The sequence below is a fragment of the Homalodisca vitripennis genome, chromosome 1 (assembly GCF_021130785.1).
Source record: "Homalodisca vitripennis isolate AUS2020 chromosome 1, UT_GWSS_2.1, whole genome shotgun sequence".
In the NCBI taxonomy this organism is placed as follows: Eukaryota; Metazoa; Arthropoda; class Insecta; order Hemiptera; family Cicadellidae; genus Homalodisca; species Homalodisca vitripennis.
This window is the reverse complement of record NC_060207.1, coordinates 147035793-147060654: the sequence shown is the minus strand read 5'-3', so window position 1 is coordinate 147060654 and position 24862 is coordinate 147035793. Positions and strand designations below refer to the sequence as shown.

Sequence of the window (24862 nt, the reverse complement as noted above, 5' to 3'; positions counted from 1 at the left end):
TTGTGATGATTATAGAGAACTACATGTGAGACATTGAGTAATTGCGGTTAGGTACAAAGTTTAATTTTAAAACTTAAATACTTAGACGCCTTCTGCGCCAGTGTGTGTAAAGGCCGAGTAGAGTGAGTTGCCAAATTTTGTTGTGCTTTTTCACAACTTCAGTAATCATGAAACACATCTTTGTTTTTACTCTTTTGTTCATCATCTCTGCAATTTATGCAGACGAGCTTCATTGTAAGTACACATTAATAAATTCTAAGCTATATACTTCTGAAGTCATTATGTCAACAGTTTGTTATTCCATCACTTTTGAAAAACATTAATAATTATACTTTGTAACACTTCTTCCATTTAATTAGTAGACCTAGGCTACCTTAATTTCACTGTCCAACTTGAACAAAAATGTAAAGAATTGGTTAGCAATTTTAAAACATGCAACTTAATTAATTTTTATAAACCTTACTAGCTGTACTTTAAATCTTTGTGTGCTATCACCTGGATGTATGAAAAAATTCAAAACAAATATTAACTTCCTGATATAGGGGAGTATCTGTAACCATTGATTAAAAAGTACAAATCTCGGGGTATACCTATTCGGACGTTCCTGATTGCAGTCTTTACTTTTCAACTAAATTCAGTGTATTTACTAGGTATATATAGGCTATAGTTAGTATACTAAAACAAATATATATATATATATATATATATATATATATATATATATATATATATATTGACCTAGCCTATTAACCATATGATTTTAACTAGGTTGCATTGATATTTGATGTAGCCTAAGCAACAAACAGCAAGATCATGTAACTATTTTTTTTAGCATTTGGGCTGCAGTTTAACGTTTTTCTGATATGTAGGTCTAGGCCATAGTTGGTTGGGTTATTTTGTAATTTTATTATTAAATTTATGTTATTAAAATTGCAATGTAATATTACTCTTGTTACGTACGATTATTACACAATATCGAAGTTTCGTAATGCATTTTGTGAATACATTATAATTGTTCGATAATAACAATTGAATGACGAGTGTGGGCTGCTTATTAAAGTCTCTCTATACTCATGATTCTATATAAACAACGGGGTAGGGTACGATAAGCGGACCCGGTTTTTTTATATCGAAATTGGCAAACGATATTACTTAATCATAACCATCGATATAATCAATCGACTACATTCTTCTATATAAAAAACCGGGTCCGCTTATCGTACGCTACCCAAACAACGTTCTATAAACATAGGTTGAGAAATGTGTCATTAGGCCACAAGTTGCTATTTTGTATGTTTTATAAAAAATTATCTCCAGAACTAGTATAGCTGCAAATACCAAACTTTGCACATAAGTTATGAAAAATATGAGAAAAACTCAAAAAAACAATTGTGTAATTTGCTTTAATATTAACTAAATGGTAATGTAGTATAAATGTAAAAAATTTTTAAGCCAAATAATAGAAAAATCAGTCTAAGTTATAAACAGTTTATAATAAACCAACTAATTATTATTTTTATGGCAATTTCATAATTACTTTTATCAGCAAAATCTGTTAATGAATTAGCAAGCACATGAACACTGTAAAGGTACAGTTGCATAAGCGAGGAACAATAAACATTTCACAGTTGAGGGCCATGAGCTGTTTGCAGATTGTTATTGCCGTGGTGGCTGTTTGCTATAACAAATCCTTTTCTTCTTACTTTCAATATAATTTTTTTTAATGCTTCAAAAATTATTACAGCATTTTTTATTTATTATTACATATTTATTATTATTTTATTAATTATTACATACATTTTTTATTAAGCCCCAAATTGCGTGTTATATCTTATTAACGTACAGAAATAATCCAAAAACTCCAAATTTTATGTGGTTTAAGAAATGTATAGTTTATCTTATGACTTAAACATTGTATATTTATACATTAATTAAAATTTGAGTGTGTTGAAGGACAAAAAACATACGCTGGAAGCCTTCAACAAGCTGATGTAATACATCACGTGTGTTCTAGTGGTGAAGTGTGTTTCAGAAAACACAATAGATGTCAAATTACAGAATACACGATTATGACATTAAATTAGCGATTGTTTCATACACTCAAATTATAAACAGCAATTCTGTAAAATTACATGACCGACCGGATTCTTCTGGAGTTACGGGCTTCAATAAAATATGGATATCTTACTGAAAGTGTTAAAAGCCTGATTATTGGGAAGTTTGCTTCTTCCTCTATGCAACCATATAAATGTTGTCACGATCGTATAACACTTACTAGGCTGCTTTAAATGTTACATAATATGAAAGTATGTTAATGTGCCACATGCCACCTCCGGGTTTAATTTAAAAGTTTTACAGAAATATTAAGTGTACAGCATACAAAGAGTTAATTTTAAGAGTAAAAATGTCAGAAGTTTTAATTAAAGTAAAATGGGATAATCTAGATCTAATCAGAGACATAAAATATAGGCTCTTTACCTTTTGGATACCAGACCAAAAGTTTTCTTTGTGTTTGAGGAATATTGGTAACTTTTACCCAGGAATGACCAAATAATACTGGACTCTATGTAGCCTGTAACCTCCTGATATTTAGGTAAAAAATAATCATTTCAATATAATGATTTATAAATAAGTTTTTTCACGCAGTAAATATAGCATCTTTTTATAAAACAAATTTAAAAATTAAAAGCAATAAGAAAAAGTGTACTCTACTTAACTTATCAAAAATTAATGTTTTCCTTCTTTGAGTAAGAAAGACTGTTCTTTAAAAAGATGTGAATGCAAAATGATTTATTTCACTAAACACTAAAGATAAAACTGTACACTATCACACATTTTTATTGGGTTTACAATAAAGATAGGTTTACAATATAAATTTCATTTTTCTGAAACTAAAGAAACTGGTGTACTTGTAAGTTTGATTTTCAACTCATTTTTAGGTTCGTAACTTGTGTATTTGGCTATGAAAATCAGGGTATCAATTAGAAATACCTAAATCATAATTTACAAAAACATTCTAATTATATTTATTTACAATTAATTACTGCCAGCTCTTTGTGATGTATTAAATAAAAATATAGTTCCAAATTAGTTCAAACAAAGTTAAATCCTTTGTATTGTATTGGAGTAATGGCTCCATAAGTACAATGTAATATTTGTATTATTTGTGTCACAAGCTGTCAAACACATTTATCCTTCAAAATAGTTAAAAGTAACTAAATGTTATACTGTTGTGTTTTTTTACATTTTATAAATACATAGGTATAACCTAGAAAGTTTTTTTATTCATCATTAAATTATTACTTTTAAAAAATAGAAAAACAGTTTAACTATACTGTAATTTCAAATACCTGTAACATAATTTGGTTCAAAATTTTGGTTTCAGTAGTTTAGATAATCGTGAATACCATTGATTTGATTGTAGTGGTGTCTGTTTAGTATATTACAGCCAACAGTGACATGTTTCTTTTTCTCTTGTAAGAAAAATAGTGTATTTAATATATTACATTTAGAGCATTGGTTTTTATTCAAAATATAATTTAGAAAATAGCTTGGGTACAACATCTTAAAATACTGTGCACAAGTTTGTGTGCCATTTCTAAGGTTAAAAATATATATTTATATTTAAATTTATCAAAGTTAGATTTTTTAGATTTGTTGGTGTCCAAATTAATGAATAAAACATTTTATTTTGAAAAATGTTATTGAGTAGAGATTAAAATACTTTAAATAAAACCAAATTTGTATCTGATTTTACTATGTAATTGTAATAATTAATTACTACACAAAGTTACAATCATTATAATAGGCATAACTAACTAGTAGTTTTTACACTAGTTAAGAATATAAAATATGAATACAAAATAATTAGAATAAAAAAAATAAAAGAAGAATAAGGCACATTAAAATTGACAATAATATGATAAATTTCAAATTAGTTTTTTATGTTATAACTATACAATGTTACAATGATTATATTTGGCATAATAATAATGTTATACTAGTTAAACAATTTTGAAATACCCAAACAAGATAACAATAATGAGTATAACAATAGGATATAAGGGTGAAAAAGACACCCTAAAAGTTATTTGAAGTATAATAAATTTCACAGCATTCATCTGGAGGCAGAACAGGATAGTCTGCAAAGATAAATTTTGTCTTTCCCCAAACCTCCCTTTATACAAACCACACATCTGGCTGATACATTTTCTGGAAAAAGTGTACCCTTTCATTTAGTCTTTGCTAATGAGGTATTGGGGAAAGTCATCCACATCGGCTTGGAAGCGGATGAGCTTTCTTTACAACCACCAGTGCTCTGACTAAACTTCAAACATTTTCTAAAACCCAAACGACTTAAAAAGTTTTTTCTTGTTTTTTTTTTTACTAATTTGTAAATCTTTTTATGAGGCAATGGTATAGAAAATGTGAAATGGTCACTCCTATCAATGCCACCCCATATGTATTGTGTAATCAACACTAACATTGGTCTTAGAAACTGGTGGCTTATTCAGCCACCTGCTTGGCAGGTACTGAGCATGTGCACTACTCTCGTCTTTCTAAAACATTTCCTGTTCTGTAGAAATTGTCACCCTTTTTTACTCTTTAGTATTAGCTTTTAGGTTGGAGGGCATTTCTTTTCTTGTTAGCATTACTGTACTCAGATATGTTGATATTCAAAAATTATTGGCCAACTTAGGGCTGGTGTAATACCTATCAGTACATATTTGTAGTCCAGTGGTCGATGTTCAAGGACCTTTCAAGGATAATTAATTATTATGGACTGACAAAGTAACTTCGCTGTTAGGGTACTTTTGAGTAGGTGAGAATCGGATATAATTTTACTTTATTAAATTAGTGAATGAAATCGTGCATGTAACTGTAGCAGCAGTCTGATTGATTCAAATCAAACTCTTTCTTTATCGTTGATTATACATTTTGAAACTCCCTATAAGTAACATCTTTAAACAAGATTGTGATTTCAAAGACATCTACTCTCTTACTAGAAATATAAAACAATTGGGTCAGCAATATAAAAATAATGTGAAAGCAATGCACTTATTAAATTACTACTGTATTTTGAAGGGTATAAATTCAATGAACATTCTTCAAAACAGTTACTGCAAACTTAATTTTTTGGAAAATATTATGGACAAACAAGATAATATTTCTATTTCCTTTGTTTGAGAAGTCCACACTACAAGACAACTATTCAGTATTTCACTTCAAATCATTTACTAACATTTCTTTTTCTTGGAACATTCAACACAAAACTTTGGTAGTAATGGTCTCAGCCATTGTTCTTATGCAAAAAAAAAAAAAAATTAGGAACAATTTTTGAGCCATCAAAATATTTGTAAACAGACTTGTTCTGTAGTTTAAAAATTATATGATAAGTTGTGTTTGACTGTGTGAAAACAGAAGCTATCCTTAACTGGAGCGATTTTTTGATTTTCAAAAGAAACATCATAAGAAATAAACTTTCATAAATTACTGCTTGGTGCAATGTTTTTTTTGTATTATTTATATATAAATTAATAACCCTCTTCAGGAGTTCAAATTCTTTTTCCTTCATTCCACAGAACTGTGGAGGCAATGCGTGAAATACATGTAAACAGAAGCTGTTGCAGCCAGTCAGTAGTGGTTGCACCAGACGGATGAGTCAGTTTCCAGGAAATAGCTCCTTCCTCCCTCTACATGTCAGTGCATATTGTCACTGTGTCAGTGGCTGTTTGAAACTTATTGTTTTTCTGATTTTTCCAACACGTTATATTATTATGTGTTTAATATGTATATTATAGCTTATAAGTAGCTATTATAAGTGTGTCGATTATTTTATGCGAATTGTAAATAAATTATAAGATATAAGATTGATATTGTGATTCCTTATTTGGACAAAATGGAGTCTATACAAGTGCCACATTTATGTTACTATTCAAGCAATATACTGCCATCCAAATATCATGACTTTATGTAATTTATGCCCTACAAAAAGTTATATAAGCATAACAATTCAATAATATTCTTAAAGAGCATGTTCAGAATACAATGCAGTTAATTATAATTAAATTAAATGCTGACAAAATATATTATGTAACATGCAAAAATGTAGAGGACCTATATAAAGATCCTTCACAGTATACCACAAACGACGACCAAGGCCTACATATAATAGACCTTTGGCAATCTACTACCAAATGATCAGGCTACATATAGGATCTTGGTGGTTTAACACCACCCATGACTAGACCTATTATAGGCCTTTGGAGGTAAAATGATTAAAGCTAATGAATTAAACAAACTCCTTTGTGCAAGGGCTATACAGAAAGTAGATTACGTTTGATATAAACAAAAAAGTACAAGGAAACATTGCAATATTATTTGAAAATGACACTAAAATGCTACTTTTCAACATAATCACCATACAAATTTAAGCATGTCATGGCGGTGAACTAGTTTTGAAATTCCAGTGTTATAAAATTCTGCTGCCTGAGACTTCAACCAGGTAGTTACATCCTCCTGTAATTCCACGTCATCATCAAAGCGCTGCGTCACAAGCCATCTTCATTCCTGGAAACAGGTGATAGTTACTGGGTGTAAGGTCCGGACTGTATGACGGATGTGGAGACACCTCCCACTTAAAAGATTCTAGGACTTCTCGAGTCCGATTTTCCATGTGTGGTCGGTACCCATCTTGTACAAATTGTATGGTAATCTAACTTCTGCGTAATAATTTCATGTAAGAAACTCTTGAAATTTTAGGAAAACTAAGTTAGAGTTCTGTTAATATGAATGTGCGGTATTGTTTAATCTTTTCATCGACTTGAGAGACAATCGTCCTTTTTCTTCAATTTTCATAACAAATTATAAGTAATCAATGTTTCAGTTGAACACTTGTACTTTTATTTCTCTTGAACCCCACACGTCATAAAAGCGAGTGTTTGACATTTTGAAAATTAGAAAATATACTGTATGTATAAAAATATAAGGTAATCATAATTTTAAGAGGAAGCAGACTGGATTAATTAATAATGATTTATTAATTACCAAGTGATCAATGTGGAAAGTAAAACATAGTTTTTAGACTAAAGAGTCCAAGGAACTGAGTGAAAGACTATTGAAATACTGTTTCCCATATTAGGGAGATCAAACTTACTATAATTAAGCAACACGGTTTTAGATTATTCATAAATGTTAACAGTTAAAACCATATCACTAAAAAGCTTCAAACCAAATAGTTCATAATATTGTAAAAGGATAGGGAGGCGTAATAATTTTCTGTTAAGGAACTTGTTAAAGCTAAACAAAATTATCTGTAAAGTATGAGTCATTAGATACGACTAATCTAAACATATGATGTTGTGTTGAGCCATATGGTTTGTAATATGATAACAAGTTGTTTTGTGATACACAATCATCATGCATGAGTAACGCACACCAGCTGTGAGCACAAAGGAATGTAAAACAGAAATATTATTTGTTCAGAGTACAGAAAGTAATTATTGGAAAACAAATATTTTTTTATCCTGATTTTATTTGTCATTGACATTGGACTAGATTAATGAAGTATTAAATGGTTGTAGCCAAAGTGTAAATCTGTTCATATTAAATAATTTTCGTACAATTTGAGTCAGTACACTGAATAAAAATTAAGTTTCTGTGATAGTGATACATTTGTTGTTTTATCAAGTGCAATACTCAATTTACTTGATACTCTTACAAACATGATGCAATATTGCAAGACTGTTTGTTGGTGCTATAAGTAGTTAAGGAAAATGTTGGCTTCACTCCATGTTAAACTTCACTCTTTAGTGTGCGCCAAAAGTCAATTATAGACAGTAAACATTACATAGATTTTTGTTTTGTCATGGTCACAAAACAAAATTTACGTTTTATCATAATTTTAGTTACTAAACTTTCTTTAAATAAACATAATGAACTTTTGAGTTGTAAAAAGTGTTTAAAACTATTATTTTAGTAATTACAGGTGCTCTGTATTAAAACTGAGATGTCTGTTTTACCCTCTAGCTGCCCATCATTTCACTTTGGAATGCTGCCCCATTCTTTATATTTTTTAAGCTTTTATATAAAATAAATATAAATATAAATTCATATAAACTATAAGGCAAAGTATAATATGTACATCTTATATTGTTCAGTATCAAACTGGCTTAAAAAAAATAACTTTGACTTACACGACAGATGAGTAAAATAAGTGTTAAATTATGCAATGAGCTAATATTAAATCTTTGTATTGATAAAATATATTAGTAAGTCATAGTACACCAAAGATTTTAATTAAAATATGTTTTGATTGCATTATTACTGTCATTTGATTCTCTTATTTTCTTATTATATATAGTATTAAAGCGTTAACAATATGTACTAAATCTGGATCAGACCTAGATCCAGAGACCACATTAAATTGAAATCAGTTTGTTGCATTAAAAGAGTATTATTATTTGTAAGTTTCTGAAATAGTTTCCAGTTACATACATTATAAATTTTTGATTAAGTATCAGTAAATAAAAGCATGTTAAAAATGCTTCTATTTTTATTTTACGTTCCTGTCCATACATATATAAACTGTTATGATGGTGCTTAAATATATTGATTGTACAAGTTTTAAATTAAATTACAGCTTAGAAGTTTTAACCAGAAGAAATAACTTTTAGCAAGCAGTTTACAGTTATTCACAGAGTCAATGCTAAGAGATAGCAAGGACACAACAAGGTCTGATAGACTGGCCCTTCCTGTTGTGCTTTCTAGGTCAATGTGATTCACAGAGGCCAGCATTAGTCACATATGTACAATAGGGAACAATCAGCTCCAATAAAGTTATATGTGGTGTTCAGTGTTTTCCAATTATTGTGACATCTTAAGTGTTTTAAGTGTTGAACACTTCATTACAAATTATTCTCAATTTGAACAAATGCTTGTAATTTTTCTTCTTCTGAATGAACTGGATATTTTCATACTGAACTGAAATTGTGTTACATCACTGTGAGAATTTTAAACCACATCTTTTAAAAGTGCCTTCAATATGTTCTGTGTAGTTACAACCAGATATGCAGATGTATGTATGCATAGAACTTATCCTAATTCCTGCTAAAGTTCTCACAAGCAATGATGGCAATGTATTTATACATCACACAGTATAAACAAGCATTGCTTTGTTTCAGGCAAGCTGCCTGATGCTAAGGTGCCCACTGAATGGAAGACGATGGTGTCAGACTGCACGAGGAAAATGAGAGACCAAGTGAACACTGAACTGCAAGCAGCCATGACCTACTTGGCCATGGTCAGTTGCATTATAAGATCATAAATAGATTGTACATCAAAAAATTTAAAATACAGCAAAGAATAATGAACGTTTTATTGCTCTATGATAAAACCGTGTTTTTGTTTGATTCATGGTATAAAGATATACAGACTTATCATGCAAGATGTATGCTGGAATATTCCAAATCTGTGTGCCGTAATAATACCACAAAAACAAGATTAACATGTTTTGCACCCTTTTCAAACTATTTCTAAAAAGCTTTTCTTGAACTGTTTAATTCGTTATTGTTTATAGGTTTTTAAAAACAATTTAGGATTGTATACATTCAAGCAACTGTTGGCACTTTGAGTGTTGGCCTGAATTTTATGCCTCCTCATAGAATGCTGGGCTATTTAGTGATTTCCAAAAAATAATAAGTCAAATACTAATATACATATATTTTGAGTGTTTATATATTTGTATTTCTCTTGTTTTCTTCTTTATTTGGATATTAAAATTGTTACATTATGTTGAAAATACATTTACTAATAAAAGGAAGATGTATATGTTTTAAAGAAAAAAATAATTTACTCAGATTTTATTGCAAACCATCTAAACTAAACATATTTATACTAGTTATTTTACAATGTCTCATTTGAAGATAGAAACGTTTAATTAATAATTATTGTGTACAAATTTGCTACATTTTGTAATTTTTTTAATATAGGAACGTAAAAACATGTTTTTGCATAGTGGAGTTTTTCAAAATAAGGTAACGCTTCTGCCTTGTCAATAAGCTGATTCAATGCTTTGTGTACATTCTAGTGGTAAGTTGTGTAATTAACTAACATCCTGATAGATCTCAAAGAATAGCTGAACCTGTAAAAATACGGATTGTGTAATATAATTCAGTTGAAAACATTTCAACTACGGGAGTTATCCTCAAAGTGTTTATGTAATGTCGATGAAAACAAAAGGGTTAAGATGACAGTATGAGAGGTAAGTAATGATAGGAAAGGTAATAGTAAAACTTCATTGAGACTAACCTTTGGTAGTAGATTAACGTGAGAGAAACACATTTTGAAGCTTCACAGCAAAGTCAGATCTTCAATTACAGGTTGTCTAGCAACCGGGAAAATGAGGAAAACCAATAATAGTAAAAGGAATTTTAACAGTACGGAGAAAGTCAGGGAATTTCACGATGATTGGAGAAAATTGTCCGGGCATGCTTGTAGGGTATCTACTGATCACAGAAGTTCCAAAAAAGTCACGGATTGTATGATGATAGTTTATGGAAATCGCCAAAATATCACATATTATGAATTTGTCACAAAAATTTTCTGGTTAAAATATCAGTTTTATGGCATTATGATTAATAACTAGTGATGTGTTGGAGCCAAACCCCGAATCTAGATAATCTTCAACAAAGATTTGGACGTGAAAGACTCGCAGTGTCATTAATTATCGACAGTACACAAAATACCACAAAGTTTTTGTTGTTTGAAAAAAAAATAATGTTAGTAACGGATTGCCTGAGTTTAAAAAATAATATTTGCTTGCAGTTGGTATTTTTAGATTTAAATTCGTAGATCGTCACGAATCTGCTGTGTATATTCACGAGCTGCAGCTGATCAGCATTATACCGATAGCTGAAACATGTTTTCGTACTTTATGTATAAAAAAATAGATAGATTAACAAATTATAATATTTTGCTTTCAGTTCATATTTGTCTTTATTTTGCTAGTCAAATTTATTTTGATTTTTTTACAAGTATTAAAATTATATGTATTAAAATTGCTGGGGCTGCTCAACACTACACATATAAAGTAAGGTAAGATTATTGTTAAAAAGGGTATCTTCAATCTATGCATATATTTCCCAGTTTATTTAGCGAAATATGCCCTGAAATATTGCTTTGTAAAAATGTTGCTTTTTGTACATTACTTTTATGATGATTGTCAAAAAAGTCACAGATATTTTTGGTCCAAAGGTCACTGAGTCACTTGTAAGCAGTAGACCTGTTTTGTAATTGTCAAATTTGTTTTATTACATTCGAGTACTCAGAAGACACAAGTCAAGTTGTTTTAGGTGTATGTTAAACTTTGTCCAAGTAAATATTAGCTTTTTACTAACTTTTAAAACTTACTATTGTACTTTGATCAATATTTGTAACTATATTTTGACACTCACATTAATTATAATTAAAAACTAAATTTTAAAAACTGTTGATTTTGTAAGTAATGGGATATGGAACATTTCTTTTTGTGTGGAAAAGTCATGGAATATCTTCAAGCCACTTTACTAGACACCCTGAATGAGAACCTTCTACTTTCTGAGGAATTTCTGTAATGCAAGAATCAAGAATTTGTATTGTCTTTAAACACAAACGCTGTAATTGATAAAGCTATAGGCTTATAATTATGTTGTTCACACTTATTAACAATTACAATTATATATTGTTTAACAAACAATATAATCACAAATTAACAATAAAATTATATTAAAAAATTACAATGGCCTAATTAAAATATATTATAAACTTTGTTCTACAGATGACACAATATTGATTTCAGATTAAATACTAATACTAAAATAAAATTTACAATAACAGCAAAGACATATTATAATCGTTATTAATGTGAAACAAACATATTAAAATTCATACTTTAAAAACTTAATGTACTAATATCACAGGCTAAAAACTTGTCAATGGAGTAATAATATTATCCTTCTACCACCTATCTATTACTTTTTTAACTGTTTCAAGTGCACATTCTCATTCATTATTAGGCAGTTTATTGAATAATTTAATCTAAATCAAGAAGATGGGCTTTCCTAGTAATATAATCATTAGTTTGTTTTCTTCTAGGAAGGGTATTTGAAGATTCCTTAAGCAGCAATAAATATGCAAGTTTGGAAGAGTCATTATTTTTAAATTCTTTGAAAATTGGTAAACATGACTCTCTATAGGAAACATTGTTGACTGCTCTTAAAGCCTGTTTTGCCATGTGAAAGCATTTTGTGCACTGCAACAGTTGCCACAGTTATTCCATATCTTATGTGAGAATGGAAAAAATGCTTCATTATTACATACTTTACAAGTTGCATTAATCCAATTTAGATTGCAATATGCTTTACAACTCTAATGAAATTCATTTAAAATTAAATTAATAGGTTAAGAAATATACAGAATCATTTTTTATCCATAGTCTTGACTAAAATCAGAAGAGTAAGTCTTTTTTTCTTTGTAAGAGGGCTATTTGGAAAGTAGATTACGTTTTGGAATTAAAAATTAACAAAGTATAGGAAAACATTTTTATTATATACATTTGAAAGCCACACTTAAATACTACTTTTCAACATAGTCGCCATTCAAATTTAGACACTTATCATATCGATGGATGAGCTTGGCAATGCCTTCCTCACAAAATTCTGCCGCCTGTGTCTTCAACCAGTTTGTCACTTCTTGCTGCAGCTCTGCGTCGTCATCAAAGCGCTGCGTTGCCAGCCACTTCTTCATTGTTGGGAACAAGTGGTAGTCACTTGGTGCAAGATCCGGGCTGTATGGTGGATGAGGAAACAACTCCCACTGGAATGATTCAAAAACTTCATGTGTGCGATTTGCCGTGTGAGGTCGAGCGTTATCGTGAATCAACAGAATTTTCGAGCTCAACTTTCCCCTACGCTTGTTTTGGATCGCTCTTCTGAGGTTGTTTAACGTTTGGCAATCCCTTTCTGAGTTGATTGTAGTGCCTCGTTCCAGGAAATCAACAAGAATTACACCTTTCTTGTCCCAAAAAACGATCGCCATAACCTTTCTTGCCGACATTGTTTGCAAACATTTTCTTGGTTTGTGAGGGGAACTTGTTTGTCCCCACTCCATTGACTGCAATTTGGTCTCGCAGTTAACATGTTTCACCTATGTTTCATTGCCAGTTACGATGCGATCGAGTAGTGATTCACCCTCTTTGTCATAAGCATCCAAAATTGTTAACGCTGCAGCCATGTGCTGGTTTTTGTGGACGTCGGTCAGGATTTTCAGTACCCATCTTGCAAAAAACTTGTGGAAGCCAAGCTTATCAGTGACGATTTCGTATAACAAAGTTCGTGAAATTTGAGGGAAACTAAGCGAGAGTTCCGTTATGGTTAACCGTCGATTTTCTCGGACCTTTGCGTCAACTTTCTCAACAAGTTCGTCAGTCACTATGCTGGGTCTTTTTTTTTAAACTTAATGACCCATTGTCGCACTCCACCTTCAGTGATAATGTTGTTCCCATAAACTTCATACAACTGCAGATAAATTTCTATAGGCTTACAGTTTTTGGCAGTCAAAAACCTAATTACTGCCCGCACCTCACAGTTGGCGGGATTTTCAATTGTGGCAGACATTTCAAACAGGCACTGTGACTAGATGCGTTACAACACAAACTTCCCGCTAGCACGGCTGGATAGCCACTGAGCGGTGGGACATCCTGACACCAAGATGGCCGCGCTAGTCCCGCCCCTAGCGGCCACAGCGCAAAACGTAATCAACTTTCAGAATAGCCCTCGTAATATGAGCTAAGAGTATTTCCAAATTAGCATTTCTATATTTACCAAGTACTGAGAATTTTTTTACACCAGAAGTGGAAACTATTAACCATGTTTATAGTGACCATAAAGTGAGAAAGGAAACAAAAAAATCTTAACTTTATATTGGTGCAAAATTGTTTAATCAGGTTTAAAATACACAAATCGATATATTTTATTATGTTGAAAATTGAAATCTTCACTATTCACAAAGTACATGAGTTATTTGATTGATTTTACTACACAAGTTTATTTCACATTGTAGTGGGTTGTAGTCTGAGTGTAGGCCTAATATTCTTTGATCTGTATATTTTTTACAGTAGTGCTCTTGTTTTTGGCGTCTTATCTGTAGGATATATAAATAAATTAAATTATACTGATATTGTTTTATATTTAATGTTATTTTGAAATATTCTTTTTGTATATTTATATTGTGTGTATCATTGTATAATTTTGTTTATTATGTATATACTTATAATTACTTGTTATACAACTTAATTCAATTAATTCATTAGGAGAAGAAGCTGTGTTACAGTAATTTGGCAGATATATTTATTTAAAAATCCTTTGCATTTATATATATGCAATATATATATATATATATATATATATATATATATATATATATATTGTAATTTTACTTATGTATGTATTAAGTGTGTATGTATGAATATGTATATATTTTTGGTCTAATAGGCTTTTTTATTGTGTGGTCACTATGGAACTAACATATTGATATGTTTTTGTTGCTAATTATTTATTAGAGTGGACGTTGTCATTTCAGATTGTTTTTATTTCCTTTTTGTTTGTTGTTAACCAACAACTGGTTTAATGGTAAAGCATAGCTTTCTATAGTTTTTGATAATTATTTGCAAAATGGTTTGTAGTTGTTTGAAATAAAGCAATTTTTCATTATTCTGTTAATTCTTTGGCTTGGTGTATGGGCTGGGGACCAGCTGATGGAGATATAGATCTGGCAAACATTTTCTTCCCCTGAAAAATTACATGCCTGCCTCAAAGAACCCTAGTGGGGGCAGATATTTATTATTTAGAAATGTAAAACAATTATTTCTAACATTTCCTTTTAAATTGATTGACTAATCATTAATAATTTAAGAATATTGGTTTTGGTACCATTTGAACAAGTACTGTATAGCCACTATTAAAATTAGTACATATTTTTAGGGCATTTGCTCCCAAATAGTTTACTCAACAAAATTGTTATGGTTATAAAAGTATTATTTTGAAGGAATGTTTTCATACACTTAATTTTTATGCACTTTTCTTTGACAATTCAATAAACACCAGATTATTTAATTTCACCCTCATGTTTTGATGTTATGAATATTATAACCAAATCAAATATATAATGTTATATAAAATATTTTTACTAAGGTTTTGTTGGAAGAATCACAAATCTACTAACTCTTACTGCCGGACAATCAGAGTTTATTCTATATTGTAAATGACTATGACATAACTCTTGTTATAGGGCTCCCATTTTTTGCAAGACACCGTGAACCGACCTGGTTTTGCCAAATTTTTCCTGGAAAGTGCCAGTGAAGAGAGACAGCATGCCCTGAAACTCATGGAGTACCTGCTCATGAGAGGAGAGCTCACCACCCACATTGAATTCGATAAGCTTATTGACAATCCGGTAACTATATTGATTATTATGGTAACTAATTTATGAAACAGCACAGTAGACCCGATAATATTAATCATTTGGTGGGTCTTTCCGCAGTTGTACATGAATAAATTAGTTTTATATAGTTTTACAGTAAAAAGCCACAAGTAATATGTTTAAAACCAAAATTTACTTCACTTTTAAGGTAGGGTTAAGTGAAGACTGAGAGTGGTGGTGTGTTGCTATGCCCTTGCAGTATTATACTTCACCCGCCATGGTGCAACATATATAATTTGTGCCTGCTGTGGCATGCACGCTGAAATAACTTAATCCGCAATGGATTAACAAGTTTGTGCTACAGTATTCCTTCAAAATGATTGAGTAATGTACAGAGTTTCAATTAAGTCTGGAACCGGCCTTTCATATGTCGGAACGATTACAGACAAGAATATACTACTTGAATTTTATTAATATTATACTAAGAAATTCATATTTTATATGGACTTTCAGCTTTTCATCATATAAGGGGACTTCCCTTAGGGGAAGCCTTGAAAATCTAAATGCAAGGATACTTCTAGTAGTACATCAAATTAAAAAGCTTTGTTAGTAGAACACAACACCGCAAACCGGACCTGAAAAGGTTCATCATATAGCCCAAATGACGGCAGGTAAAAAGTTTTCAATTTTGTACAAATTAGCCAAAACAAATTTAAAGTATTGTATTATTTACTGACCTGTCTTTGAATTAGAAATAAAAAACAGAATTGAACAAAATGTATAATTGTAGAACAAGACTACTGTAAAAATAAAACATACTTGCATTGACTTTAAAATATGGTTCTAATTTCACAAAATAGGAATTAATTCCTGTGATTTAATTTTTTTCTTAGAAATATCAGTCTTTTTCATGTCTACGGCTATTTCCAATTCCTTCTTTGTTTCCTTGAAGTATGTAACCTTCTTTATTTGTTGTTTCTTTTTTCCTTTTTCACACTCCTATTTCCTCCCAAAGGTCTTGTCTTGTTATACTTGTTGTGACTGACTCGTGGGTTGATGTTCCCAGAGACCCTTGGCTACCTCCTGGTCCAATGGTGTGGATGCTCTGAAGGCTGCCCTAGACCTGGAGACCAAGGTCACTAGTAAGATCAGAGATATCATCACCACGTGTGAAGAGCCATCCAACAAGTACAACGATTACCACGTAAGTTGATGGATAGTATCTTTTTGTAGTCGCGTACTCGTTATCTCAAATCATCTGTTTGATTAATGAACATTTATCTGTGTATACAGTTACTCTATGATATGAGTGTTAGGTTTTACTGTGGATCTGTGTTGTTTAAATTTTCAATAATTTTAGTGATACCATTTCATAGACATTCTATCAAGAGTTGTCTGAGACAGAAAAAATACCAATTGCATGTTTAAAGTTGAATGCACTGAGACAAAGACTCAAACAATACAGCTCTAATCTGTGGCCTTCGTGTGGACTTAGATAGCGTATCAGCGCTTGGCAAACAATGTAAAACAAATGTTATCAAAGTCCAAATTGAAGTGGGTAGTGCTTACTGCATGCAGACTGCTTTAAGTTTTTAAGAAGAAACTTTTTGTACAACTGTGATAAAAGAACTCTCAATCTTATCCTTGATTACTTATTTTAAACAACTATTAAAAATTGTAATACCTAACTGATAGAGGTGGAGTATGTCGTGAAGAGATAATTTATTTTTAAGAGCCTTACTAAAGTACTTAAATCTCTTGACATGATTAATCTAACAATGTTCTTATTCATCAAATAAAATTAACATGTCCAATATTCTTTACAATGATGATTCAAATATGAAATGTGAGAAAAAATAACAAGACCAGACCGATATTATCTTATTATGATCATCAGTGAACATTTTACAAACTCTCACATCACCTCTTTTATAATAAGCTTCCAGCTTTTGGATTTTCTACTAATATTTCATTTGATCATATCCTACCCTTTAAAATAGACATGATTTAGTAATGATGGCAAGTAAGATTTGGTGAAATGTGTTATAAGAGTTTCATTGTTAATCAGAGTGGCTCAATCTTCAATTTATGCTCTCTTTTTCTTGATAATTAGTAGATGTCATCTGTGTTATCACATGCAATAACCTGTTCAATATCAGGGATACTCTAGACATAAAAATATCCGTTATGATTGGTCTAAAAAGCACTCTTGAAAAAAGTTATGGTCATTAAAAACTATTCCCATCTGTTGATCCACTTTAGAATAATTGGACTTTAAATTTAAATGGCAATATTCTGGGTCCCTGAAGGAGAGTGAAACAGTTTTATAATGATCTATTAACTAATAAAATTAATGAAAGGTATTTATTATTGGGTTTTAGTAGCTACGTTTAAATGTATAGACTGACTTGACTACTACAGTAACTGAAATACTGAAGGGATTGCAGATTAAGAATAGCTCTGCAAAGCTATGAAGCAGAGAAAGGAGCACCAAATACTCTCTTCTCTATTGCCGTACAATCACGGAACATATCTGTAAGGGAAATTATCAAATAAATTTCTTTTCCAATGTAAAATTTGTTTCCTCACTCGATACAAATTTTTAAATTAGTTTATCTGCGCTTCTGTTTATAGTTTTAAAATTATTTGAGAAGAGGAGAATACTTTTTAAAATTATTTAAAACATTGTTTATTAAATCACAGTGCATTGAAACATTAAAACTGTCATCAAATAAAATAACCCAATACTTAAAAGTATTTAGATTTAATCACCAATTGGTTACAGGACCACGTGTCTCTCAAAATTCTGATAAAATCAAATTAATTAAATACTTCTTGACTCAAAAATTAAAAATCGAACTAAAATTTATATTTTATAAAACTGAAATAAAATAAACCTTTCTAAATGTAATTCAAAACAAATAAACTAATTCTCTCTTATAAGTAACTTCCTGTTACAGTCGCCACAGATTCAGTTAAAACTGTAACTACTACATTCCTTCCAAAATTATTTACTTCATACCTGGATATCTTGTTGTATTAATGTATTCTTACTGTTGAATATTAAATTTCTATTGCAAACTTCCTTATAATATATAATATTGAAATTAAAAACTTTACTTGAACACATTATTTCTTGAACTGGTTATATCTTGTGTTAATAATTGAGTTAATCTTGCAATTTCAGTAATCCAAATTTATTAAAATAACTAGCTGTTTCCTGCGGCTTCGCACGCTATTCATAAGTTTTGCCCGTGTATGAGCACTTCTGGTTCAAGTGAATTATATTTCCAACGCCGATGTATAGTTTGATTTGATGTCACGATCAAGAAAATCTGTCAAAAATGTATTGTATATGTACATATACTTTATTATAAAGTAGTCTCCCACTCAAGCTTTAAGTTCAACGAAAAATTTATTTTAAAGACAAATATACATCGTAACTTAGTGCCTTCAAATAGTGTTTGACTGTTTAATATACGTATCTATCTCGTAATTGCAGTTTATAATGTGCAGGCACTTCGAAAACTTTTCTTTGAAAGCGCCGCCTGGTGGCGAGTTACATCAATGGGCATAGCATATAAACCTTCTCAGTGGAAAAATACATATACATACAAATTTTCATCATGATCGGACACATAGTTCACGATTCCATAAAGGACAAACATACAAACATTAATTTATATATATATACTAGCGGGCCCGGCGCGCTTTGCTGCGCATTTCAATAATTTTTTGCAAAAGTTGCCCGCGGCTTCGCACGCAATTTCCCGTTGAAAACAGTACACTATATTCACTTATTCTTTTTCTATCACATTCTAAACATTGCTGAGATAATTGATAGTCGTTCCATCGTGAGCCTCTTGGGCGTATTATGAAGGTATGTACCATATTCCTGCCTCTATCTAGCTGTTACCCACGGCTTCGCACGCAAATCTTAAGAACCGAAGTCCTTATATTACTTAGTAAATTTTTTTTTTTTACTATAATAAATTTTAGATTAAATTAGTTATATCTCCGATGCCACGATTGAGCTTGCTTTGTTGTCTCGATCGAGAGAATATGTACACACGGAGTTTTGAGAACCATACTTCTGTCAAAAAAAACAACTAAGGTTGATTTTATAACATTCTTTATATTTGTAGCCAACGTAAGATAGTAATTATGATATCTGCATTACTCTTCTGATCAAGCATGAGCATGGTTTATATTAAATAAATATTGCAGTTAAAGGTGAATTTTTACGTCAAATTTGAATTGTATTATCTGGATAGTAAAGTCTATGTTTAACAGTGATTGCAAAAACAGTTTAAAACAAAATTTGTCGTTTCTCTTAAGCTTACTCTATGCTTTAAAACTATAAGTGTAATATATGTTTACAAAGAACAGCTGATTAAAAATTTGAAAAGACGTTAACATATCGTTTGCTGAATGCATTTCTTATGCGAAGATTTCTGTACCGTGGGCGCGATGTATCCTGCCAATGAAAGTTGCGAATAGCTTATAAACCTCTCCGTGGCATATACGTACAAATTTTCATCGTAATAGTTCACGATTCGCAAACATGGTATATGCAATACATAATTTATATTGAAATATCGTGCTGAAAAGTCCCGGGACGGTCTAATAACTTTTGAACTAATTACAATATAAGAACATATTTATATGTATTTTTGCTCATATAAAACTTTATTTTATGTATTTCACCATGATATCCTGCTTATCATTTATTTGGTAATATCAGTGATTTTTGTGTTGTACATCTAGAGCTCTTTTAATTAGAAACATTTTGGCGAAAATTTTATGTAAAACAGTTGACGCATTACAAAATGGCGGACACTCAAAGATTATTACAGAATTTTTCAAATATCAAACATTTTTTTTAGAGAAAACTAGACACAAATTTTACTTCTTTTACTTCAAATTTACCAAAACAGTTATAACAAATGTTCAAAGTGTTTGCCTTCATTTGCTGACAATATCCCAATCGATTGTAGAACGCTGATATCGCATTTTTAATCTGGAAATTCTTATCAGCAGGTAAGGTTATTACCTTCCTTATCTAAGGTAATCAGCTGAGCAAAAAAAGACAACAATGAAATTATGACAGATACAGTTGTTTTATCAATCAGTCACAGAAGTTTCAAGCCCTAATTTTGCAAGTAGTTTTTTTTTATTTTGCTATGGCGCTTTCAGAGAATAACTTTATTAAAGATCTGTGTATACAATTAGATCATGTGATGAGGTAAGGCATTGTTGGTGTGTAATATCTGGTTTCAGCACAGATAGCATCCAAAAAATTAGCAAAAGTACATTAATTTTAGACAATGTCTTTCCACATAAGTATGAGGGGAACAAAAATGGCAGCTCCAGATTTGTCCCCTTTAGACTACTTCTTTTGGGGCTACCTCAAAGAAAAAGTGTTTAAAACAAAACCTCAAAATTTGGATGAGTTGAGAAAACTATTTTTGTTCCTGTCCAATATTTTAAACAATGCGATATCAGCGTTCAAATCGATTGGGATTTGTCAAAAATTTGAAAAGACGTTTGAACATATGTTTGCTGCAATGCATTTCTTATGGGTATTTCTGTAACCAGTGGGGCATTTGAAAAATCCTGTATTTTATCGGGAAAAGGGATTTTGTAATGGCAACTAGCTTATAAACGTCAGATTCTCCGTGTTTCTAATTAAATAATTTGATGTACGACTCGACCTACGTACAAATTTTCATCATGATCGGTCCCCCAATAGTTCACGATTCCATAAAGGACAAACATACAAACATTCATTTTCTTATATATATATATTAGACCGTCCCGGGATATATGTATGCAGATTTGAATATATATACAGATAAAGTATTCTCTGTAAAACTTAAATTTGTTGACATAATTTACTAACCACCCCTTTCCTAACCTACATTACCTCATAACTGAAGCCTCTGATTGGTCTCTGACCACCCAATCATAAGGCTGAAGATGTTAAATGTCAACTGTTCTACCATATTGTAAACAGTTATCATAGTCGACTTCCTGATAAACAGCTGTCTTTCTTTACCATTACTATTTTCACGGATCCTTTCTTTAGTAATTACATTTTTTTATTTACTTATGCATTAAAGATTCTATTTATAATCTAAGTATTTTTGTATAACCTTCTCTCATAATTATTTATTTATTAAATTTATAAAATAAAATGTAGCAGATGCTATAATTTCTTATTCTTTTATGATAGTTCTATACTGTATTTTGATTATATTTGTGTTCATTCACAAATGATGTATGGTATTGTAAAATATGTACAATGCATTTTTTTAAATTTTAGTGCAGATAAATTGCTCAGATCATAAATATTAATCAAATAATCAGTTACACTTACTGAAAAAGTGGAATGCCAGACAGATCAAGATTGGATGATTGCGATTTTACTGTACTTTACAGTTACTTTTACTGCAAGAGCAATGTTAAAATTATTATTGAAACTTATTTAGATAAGTTTGTAGAGAGCAGTTAATAAAAACATTGGACGAATAAAATCAATATACAAGGCATCAGGAAAGTAATTACCATATTTTTTTAAGATAACTTTATAAAATATTGTACCTTAACAATTTTTAAATGTAGTTTTCACCATTGTTGGGGCATTTGTCTGGGTATTTGACCAGGTTATTAAACCTACCAATTGAAAAAATCCATTAGGAACACAGCTTGTGATGACCTAACTGGTTGGTTAAAATCTCATGCAAGACAGTTCTCAGTACTTGAGGAAATTCATCTGAAAGCAGTGTCATTGTTCTCTTTTAATTTTCTTATCTTTCACTCTTAACCTTCATAGACAACAGGAGGCCTACCACTTCTCATTTTGTCGAGGACATTTGTTGGCCCTTAGAACTGCTTAACCCATTTTCGCACATTCTACCATTCATTGCATTTTCACAGTAAATCTATGATGGTTGATGTGGGCTAACTTGACATTCCTGGCATTCAAAAAGCAAATAATAGACCGAATCTCGCCTCACAGTTGACGGTATTATCAATTGTTTAAAATATTTTAACGACCTGAGTAAACACTATACACAAGACTATCACCTGTAATGGTGTTAGTGTGGAACTGATAAATGTGCTGATAAACACTTTATTTGCTACAGCTTGTTGACTGGCTGACTGCCGACTTCCTGGATGAGCAGTACAAGGGCCAACGGGACCTGGCAGGCAAGATCTCCACTCTCAGCAAGATGATGAGGGAACATGGAGTCCTTGGAGAGTTCCTCTATGACAAGACTTTGCTCTGAACAATTATTTGTACATAATATTTTCAGCAATCCCATGTCCTATTTTGTATGACATATGTAGGCTCTAGTAAGTAATTAATCATTTCCATGTCATTTTTATAAAAGTGAAGTTAAACATGATATTTTTATATAGTGTAAATATATCTTAAGCACAAACAGTGTTAGAATAATAAATACTTTTTCTTCACTATATAACCTTTTGTTGTAAGTCTTGTAAAAATTTAGTACATAATAAAATATTTTAAATAGCTGGTTTTATATTATTTATTTCCTGTACAATTGCTATAGAAAAATACAAAAACTCTTAAAAGAGTACCAGGAGTGGCACTACATTTTATAATGTTAAAATTTAATTGTGACTTTTAAGTGACTTCAGATTATTTTAATCCTCCCTGGGTAATTGCCATGGTGAGGAGCAGACGCTAACTTACTATCGCCATAGATTGCCATCAACTGCTTTATCATTGCTCTCTGCTGCTATTGTATGGCTACTTTTGGAATTACTAATGGAAATAACAATTAGCAGTACTGTTGTCCTTGTTCATTGCTTGTTTTATGCCTAATGATGCTATCTAGGAATAATATATGAAATATGTGATGAATGTTTTCATTGACAATGATTTAGCCACTTTTCATAAAAATCCCTTCCAACTTCTTTTGCTATGTTATAGAATTACTAGACCTGTTTGTAACTACATGCAACTACTGTTTTACTGACATAATAGTTATGTTGTTTTTACAGTTCTTTGTACAAAACATGTAGTTTTATTTTAATTTGACAATACAAACAAACATTTCTTGCATAAATTAGTATTCATTTAGATTTAGTTTAACTTATACTCTTAATAATTTCTCAAATACCACATTATAGAGAATTTAATAACATTTACAATAATGAATAATATATAATAGTTTAATTGGAATAGAATTGTTAAAATAACAAAAGCACAAGTGTGTTCTCCTACGATGGAGCGGCCCAATCAATTCAGCCCGGTAGTGGCTGAGACGCATCAGAGGTGATTCTGCCGGAAGAGGGTTAAAGATGCAAGTACTTGAAATATAGATTTTAAAAAGATAAAAAAAATGAAAGATGTACATACAGATTTTGTGGCATATATATATATATATATATATCTATTTCTATAGATGGAAATCATTTACATTAAAATTTAACCTCCATCTCACCATCCCAAAAAATTTAATTGAATAGATTGTTTCAGAGATGTCAGAGGGTTTTAAAATTAAGTTTTCAATTAAATTTTTGTTTTCACTAAAACATTTCTTTTTTAATCCTTTTTATTTATATGGAGTACTTTGCTTTATGAATTTTTTAAGTTTGGTGTGGTGGGAAAGAGGAGTTTTACTTTACATGTTAATAATTTTCCCCCCATGGAAAAGTACTTGGCGAAAACTTTATGTGTGTGTATATTATATATATATATATAATTTCAATAAACATTGAATCACAAAAAGTACTTGCTCCGCCGGGACTCGAACCCGGATCTCTCACTTGCTGGGTGAATTTGTTTATTGAAATTAAATTAGGCTATTGCCACTTATACAAATTTTATGAATGTATAATATATATATATATATATATATATATATATATATATATATATATATATATATATATTAAAAATCATGTAATATCTCAAACAAAAGTTATCCAATAATTACATTTTTGTTTACACCAAGACATTTCTCTTATTAATCCTTTGCAATCGGCAGGCCACAAATGTGGCCTCAACTTATTTCTCTTTCAGCTCAGATTTAGTCTCAGGTGGTTGTCCTCTCAGCTCGCCAGGCCACGCATAGTGGACTGTTTATTTTTAATAAGTTATTTTTTGATGTTGCCAGTGTAGAAATATACCCTATAAGAGATTTAAGAAAACTAGAAAAGTGTTTAAAACATAAAGCATACTACTCAGTATGCATACTAAAGGAGTTTGAAGAGAATAATTTTGACAATCTACTATGACTTGTAAGTAGGCCTAATCTAATCTAGGCTAGCATAATATTTTTTTACTATGTTTAATTGCAGTAAAAATTGACTCTGTCTGTTACACTGTATACCATGTTTAACGACATTAAAGATTCTGATTCTGTGTTCT

The 24862-nt window shown here is 30.7% G+C and overlaps 1 protein-coding gene across 1 annotated transcript; it reads left to right on the top strand.

Moving 5' to 3' along the window:
• The first annotated feature begins 26 nt into the window (after positions 1 to 26).
• Positions 27 to 22996, top strand: LOC124373513 (ferritin subunit). Its single transcript, XM_046831875.1, has 5 exons — positions 27 to 234; positions 9183 to 9301; positions 15325 to 15489; positions 16523 to 16660; positions 22605 to 22996. Exons 1-5 carry the CDS (start codon positions 168 to 170, stop codon positions 22746 to 22748), a joined length of 633 nt encoding a protein of 210 aa, XP_046687831.1. The 5' UTR covers positions 27 to 167; the 3' UTR covers positions 22749 to 22996.
• The last annotated feature ends 1866 nt before the right edge of the window (positions 22997 to 24862 follow it).

Bases quoted from the DNA above. Each gene is read 5' to 3' on its own strand.
- LOC124373513 (XM_046831875.1), top strand. From the start codon at position 168: ATGAAACACATCTTTGTTTTTACTCTTTTGTTCATCATCTCTGCAATT. The intron at 9,302-15,324 runs GTCAGTTGCATT...CTCTTGTTATAG, and splicing joins CCATGACCTACTTGGCCATG to GGCTCCCATTTTTTGCAAGA. The intron at 16,661-22,604 runs GTAAGTTGATGG...TATTTGCTACAG, and splicing joins ACAAGTACAACGATTACCAC to CTTGTTGACTGGCTGACTGC.